This window comes from Mirounga angustirostris, unplaced genomic scaffold (assembly GCF_029215605.1).
Source record: "Mirounga angustirostris isolate CCGP_5_RB_7025 unplaced genomic scaffold, mMirAng1.0.hap1 SCAF_3, whole genome shotgun sequence".
In the NCBI taxonomy this organism is placed as follows: domain Eukaryota; kingdom Metazoa; phylum Chordata; class Mammalia; order Carnivora; family Phocidae; genus Mirounga; species Mirounga angustirostris.
Window position 1 is genome coordinate 137551187 of NW_026991711.1, and position 6854 is coordinate 137558040.

At 48.2% G+C, this 6854-nt stretch overlaps 1 protein-coding gene across 1 annotated transcript; it reads left to right on the forward strand.

Moving 5' to 3' along the window:
- Positions 1-866: 866 nt before the first annotated feature.
- On the forward strand, positions 867-6651 carry LOC123838385 (ferritin light chain-like). The gene is given in 4 exon segments (XM_064585825.1): positions 867-932; positions 6019-6392; positions 6427-6593; positions 6596-6651. Coding segments are annotated over 4 exon segments (663 nt in total).
- The last annotated feature ends 203 nt before the right edge of the window (positions 6652-6854 follow it).

A 6854-nucleotide genomic window follows, 5' to 3' on the forward strand; every position in this document is an offset into this window, starting at 1 on the left:
ATTCAATGTGTTTACAGTTAAAATGTTCTATTACCATATACAATAATTCCGAAGTCCTGGTCTCTGTGCTCAGGTAACTTACACGGGAACAGAATGTAGCACTTGTTCAGGTCATAGCAGAGAATTTAGTTTTGCCTTGTCAAACTCTTGCCTCTCTTCCTTATTTCCCAAAGAAGGCCACGGAGTGGGAGTGACCAGATGAAATCACTTATAGGTTATCCACAAGACTAAGCCTTGGAAGGCCTGATAAGGACAACTTCTGACCATGTCATATGGCAGACAGAAAAGGCATGTGTTCTAGAATCTAGGAAAAGTAGAACTCTTGATTGTAAATGACAGAGACCCAAGCCAGCTTGAGCAAAGAGCAAACTTATTTGAAGGCCCACATCCCCATCAGGGAAGAGCAGGAATGCTACTGGACATCAGAGGCAGCTAGGACTAGGGACTCGCAACCCCCAGCATGCTCTTTCCTCTACATCTCCCTCTGAGGCAGCATGATTTCTCCCACACTGGTGTTGTCCCTGTCGGGAAACCCTGAACTCTTCCTCAACCCCAGCTCAACCATTAGGGAGAGATTAGCCCCCTCTCCCCACTTCCAGTTGCAAAACGCCCAAGGAATGATTCAGTTGCTCTGACAAGGGCGAGGTGCTTACTCCCATCCCTGGATACTGGGGGCTTTTCTCAGAAGACCGGACATCACAGAGGGCTCTTCCGTCACCCTAATTCACATTTAGCATGACATGGGGCAATGGGCAAGTTTCTTAACGTCTCTGAGCCTTGGTTTCTTTGTTATAAAATGAAAAGTTCAGGGAGGAGGCAAAAATAATGCCTTGTTCAAAGAGCTGTTGATTTTACATAGACAAGCGATGTTAATGGCTGGCGCAGTGCCTGGTATATACGAAGCACCAATAAATGTTCGTTTTTCTTTCAAGGTGAGTCTTAAAGTCAAGGAAGAAGTGAGCACATTAAAATGGAGAGGAAAATGTTTTGGAGCATAGGGAACCAAATGAGAAATGCTATACAATCCAAAGTAAGAGGCACTATAGGAGTTGTTAGACGGAGGGTAATTGAGCCTTAAATCATTCCCACCCATAAATCACCCACAAGACCCGTGTTCTAGAAAAAGGAGGGGGGACAGCATTAGCTATTGGGAACCTGGAATGTCAAGTTGACCAATTAATCTGTAGCTTGTGAGACAGTCTTTGCTATCGAGGGAAAGATCATTTCAGTCAAGTAACATTTTAGGACCAACATAAAAAGAATTGTAAAAGATTTGGATTTTGATGAACTCTGAGGAACAAGAGCTGCATTTGCTCATATTCCCTTTATAACTTTTTGGAGTCAGGCCAATGAACATACCCAGCTGTGCAGTAGGATAACTTGAATTTACTACTAGTTCTACAAAAATATTCCCTATGTTGTCTTCCCTCATACCCTTCATCCTTAAGTTTTATGAGAGGAAAAAAGACTTCATATTACACATTTCTTCAGTAAGATTACCACACCAATGCAGCACTGAAATCAATAGATTGTAAAATTTCCAGTTTTCCCAAGGCTTTCCCAAAGAGTTTAATACATCTAAGATTTGGTGTTTTTTGCATTTGAATCAATTTGACTCACACAAACATCTGTTCTTGATAAAATAGTATGAAACTTAAATGTTTCCATGGTGGCACAGAATCAAACTCCACTCCTTCTCCTTGTCCTCATCCCTTTCTTCCATAGTCCCCACGTCATCTGCTCCCCCAGTTTGTAAATGACCGTGATGTCTTGATGACTCCCTAGAGTTCACCTGCCCCCAGTTTCCATTTCCCCAGACACACGTGGGTGACTAAAGGCAGCGGCCACACCTCCTCATCACCTATGGTTTGTGGCGTCTTGTACAGTCGAGTTTTAACACCTGCCAGGTTCATTCCACCCCCTTGAGCTTTGACTCAGCCCAGATCCTGGCTCTAAGATCCACTCCCTCCACGAAGGCTTCTCAACTCTTCCAGCCCATGGGTGCACTCTCCTCTAAGCTCTTACTTACAGTCTCAGTACTTGGCTCAGTACTTTAAGCAAAGGCTGCCTGGGGCTGCAATTTAATGTTTACAAGCCTATGTCTGGGACCTTGCTGTATACTTTTTCTCTGGTACCAAGCACAACGCTGATACATAGAAGAGGCTCCGTAGATCTGTGTATGAATGAATAAATGAGTGAGTGAGTTGACAGAATGCTTTTCTACATGGCTTGACAGTTTTAGTCTTTGGGAATCAAGGTTTATGCCAGACTTAAGTCTAAAGACAGCAGATTTTGGCTCAACCCTGTCAGTTACTCTTATCACAAATTACCTCATGCATCTGGGAGACACTAAGATTAGCATTCGGAGATAGAATGAAACAGGATGCCATTAGGGATGGCATGGAGTTGTGATCAAGCACAGAGGTGGGGCTGGGGACTGGAGATGGGCACTCATCCTGAATCTTGGTTCAGGAACCGAGTAACCTGCACTCCGTCCTGGCCAATCACTGAAAAGCAGGATCTGTGATATCGGGCAAGTCATTAAATCCTCCTGAGCCCAAGAAAGTTCATAGACATCTACCAATGTGTATACAGAGTGCCCTTTCATTAGCGGAACAAATTATTGCAGGGCTCAAGAAGCATCCATTTGAAGGAGAGCAGGCCCAGCAAAGAGCTTTCTTCATTTGTTCGCTACTTCAGAAGAAATGTTCAGGAGCACGGATGTTTAGGAAACTATCCTCTATGGGATAAAATGACTAGAAGCTGCTTCCCAGAAGTCACTGGACAATTGGAAATACACTCTCATCCTCTTGAATGTTCCTCAAGACTCAGCAAGAAGTAGGTAGGTCAGAACAGAAAGGATGAAGGCCCCTTGACCCTTTCTGAACACAGCTGAGCACTACTAGCATTTTAATTAACATTGACCCCCTAGTGGCTTGGTAAAGAGCAGGCCTGGGTCCCTGGGTACTGAATGATGGTGACAATGATGGTGAGGAAGGGGAGACAGGGAGGAAAGGAGGAAGGGGAGGAGGAGAAGGAGAACTAACCTCCTCGAGAGGTCCCCATATGCCAAGCTCAGGGCCCCAGTCATTTCTTTCCCTAACCTCACACAGCACCTCTTAGCTGCAGTGGGCAGCCTGAGGCCAAGGGCAGGCTAGGAACTTGCCTGCAGTCACATCATTGAGTGGCAGAGGCACTCACCAGTCAAAAGCACAGGCTGTGAGGGATCAGGGATGTCAGGGGACAGAAAAGAGGCTCTGAGAGGGCAGATGGAGGATGCTTGAGGCTTGCTAGGGCCACACCTGCAGCACGTAAGGCTCCTCAAACATCCAGCTCACCATCTGGTCGAATCCAGGTGTGACATTCTGCATCCCTGGGAAGCGTGGGGGCAAGGAGCATGTTCCGGTAGGGCCCAGAGCAGCTGTGAGGAGGGTGAGAGGGCAGCATAGGAGTATGGGGCGGGGGCGGTCTACCAATGGGCATAGAAGGGTTTCCACATTCACACAACCAATCACACATCAGTGTGCACCAGCAAAAGATGAGTCCTACTTTGACCCTGTGCTGATACAGAACATAAGGTTTTTTGTAGTGTAGGAGATTAAAAATTTTTAAAAGCCTTTGGCATCCTCTTTAACCCATCTTTTAAAAAAAATACTTTATTTATTTAAAAGAGAGAGAGTGAGCACAAGCAGGGGGAGTGGCAGACAGAGGGAGAGGGAGAAGCAGGCTTCCCGCTGAGCAGGGAGCCCGATGCGGGGCTCAATCCCAGGACCCCGGGATCATGACCTGAGCCGAAGGCAGACGCTTAACCGACGAAGCCACCCAGGCGCCCATCTTTAATGAGGTCCCAGATGTCTCAACTGGGCCACAAGCCCAAGCACATCTAACTGCATCTGTGAGGACATGGAGCCCCCCCTCCCTCCACCAGAAGGCCATCCTGGGAGCTCCGTTTAGCAGCTGAGGCAAATAATTGTTGCACACGAACCTGGTGGTTAGAGTGGTAAGGAAAGAGGAGAAGAGATTCCTAAAACAACGCCCAGATTTAGCTCAACTTTCACATTTGTACTGGGAAAAATACACCCAAAATATAACCAATGGGAGTAGCTCATTCCTTCAATGTTCCAAGTTTTCAGGCTGCTAGGCAAGAGCTTCACAGTTTGGGCAACTTTGAAGAAAATGTCCTCCCCCAGTGAGGGAGGGAGAGGGGGAGGAATGAGGGAGGGGAAGGGAGGAAGGGGAAGAGAGGAAAGAGGAGGAGGAAGGAGGAAGGAGGGAGGAGGAGGGAGGAGGAGGTCCACAGAAAGATCTGGAGGATTGCAACAGAGCTGGGAGTCTCAAGAGAACACAGTGAAAACAAATCACAACTTTGCTGCTTCAGAGATGTCAACCAAATTATGGAATAAAAATTTGTTGAGAAGAACACGACTGATACGTGTATATAGTTTATGCACTACCCCGGCTCAGACGTAAGGAAATCGGATCCCAAAAAGAGGGGGCATCCATCACCCGTCCCTATGCCAGGCAAAAGGGTAAGGGAGCCTGGTTCGAATTCCAAGCCAAACATCAAACCCTTAGACTATAGTGACAGGGTAACAGTGAAAACTGAGCTATTTGTATGCAAAATTCATCTAAAAGTTAGAAGTTAGCACTGCAAAGATCCCGGCTATGGGCACAGCATTCACAGTAGTAACACTTAGGGAGTGCTTCCCATGGGCGGGCCCCTGTCCTCTTGCTAGTGGGTGGAACCCACACTGCAACCCCAAGTGCAGGGTGCCACAGAGGAGGAGCTAAGGGGACCACACCAGTACGTGCAAGAGCCAAGGTTTGATTCCAGGCAGCCTGACTCCGGGACCCATTGTTTCTTTATATTTATGTCCGCTTTGCTTATATCAAGCACTAGCATTTACTGGGCCCTTAGTATGTTCCAGGCACTGTCCTACGCGGTGTACAGGTATTAACTCATTTAATTCTCATTGTTATGTGATAGTCTCCTCATCCTTTGTTTGCTGGTTTATTTGCTTTTGAAATAAAAAACCCGAGGCACAGAGAAGAGATCTAAATTTGCCCCAGATCTCAGAGTATGTGGTAGAGCCAGGGTTCAGAATTATGTAGCCCGGTTCTGGGACTCCTGCTCCTGGTGGGCCCATAACTGCCTAAGAAACACACACATCAGAGTTGAGGGAAAGCATTCACTGAGATCTTAAAAGCATTAAAGAACCCCGCTGCCTGAAATCTGATCAAGGTCATGGGTGGGGAAAATTTCCATCTGGCTGCCCACACGAGGGACAGAAGAATCATGGGAACAGATGAAAAACATACCCGTTGGTGTTTTTGCCTCATGAGCTAGGGCCCAGTTTAACAAACATGGCTTTGCCCTTTGTGCCACCCTCTTGGCACAGGTGGGATGGTTCTCCACCCAGGTCAGGCCCCCCACCCCCCGAACTCTGTTTTCTCAAAAAGATAGCCCTATCTATGTAATTTCCCAAGTATGCTTATCCTCCCCAACTAGCCCCACACGTAACTGGCACTCTAGCCTTCATCAGTGAACCCAAGGTCAGCCTAACTGCCAGCCTACTCCAACCCAGAACCCCACTGGAGGGAGTCACATTGGTGGGAAGATATACTTACACTGGGTTCGATTCTTGCATTTGGACAGACCACCAGAAAGTCAAATACCCAGGCTATGTCATCCTCCTCCCTTGCAGAATTTCTTCCCTTGAGTTGCATTTAGATATTTTGCTGTTGACATTTAGTAAAAATCTTTTGTGAAGCAGTTAAATGAAACTCTCACCAAAGGCAAGAATATGATGATATTGTCCAGTGTATCACCCAGCACCCATAGGAAACACCCCATAAAAAAACTTCCCTTTTTTTTTTTTAAGCTCAAAAAAATTTTACTTATCGCAGTGCGCCCAGCGGTCCTGTAGATCTGTCTCTTGCTTCAGCAGCGTTTGGACAGAACAGACCCAGGGATGCCCCTTCTACCAGCCAACCACCACCCTCCAACCTTTTTTCCAGTCGCAACCTTGGGAGCCATCTTCTTGGCCACCCGCTGCCTCCGGGACCAGCCAACACCCAATTTTGAGCTTAGCTCCTCATCACCAATCAACCGCGAACTCCCAGATTTGCCAGAACTATTCCACGGAGGGGGACGGCGCTGTCAACCGCTTGGTCAACATGCATCTGCGGGCCTCCTACACCTACCTCTCTCTGGGCTTCTATTTCGACCGTGACGATGTGGCTCTGGAAGGTGTGGGCCACTTCTTCCTTGAGCCGGCTGAGGAGAAGCTCGAGGGTGCCCAGTGTCTCTTGAAGATGCAAAACGAGTGCGGCGGCCGCGCCCTCTTCCAGGATGTGCAGAAGCTGTCCCAAAATGAGGGGGGGAATCCCTCGTCCCAAGATGAGGGGGCTCTTCTCCAGAACCAGGGAGCTGGAAGCCACCAGGGTCCCCGAGAAGAACCTGTCCCTGCGCTCTGGGGCTGCATGCCTGGGTTCTGCCAGCGCAGACCCCCAGCTCCCTGACTTCCCGGAGAGCCACTTCCTGAAGGAGGAGGTGAAACTCAACAAGAAGATGGGCAACCGCCTGACTCAGCTGCCCAGGTTGGGCTGGGCGAGTAGCTCTTCGAAAGGCTCACCCTCAAGCGCCACTAGGAGCCTCCAGAGCCCGGCGGCCTTTGGAGGGGCTCTCCTGGGACCCCCCTGGTGCCAAGGCTTGTACCTGAGTCTCTTCCTACAGCCACGAGGCAGCTTTTCAACCACCCCGGAGCCCTCTCCCAAGCCGTGGACCAAATGAAAACAAAGCTTTTTGCAGGGGGGAAAAAAAAAGTTTTACCTATCTTGAGGAAATAGTATGC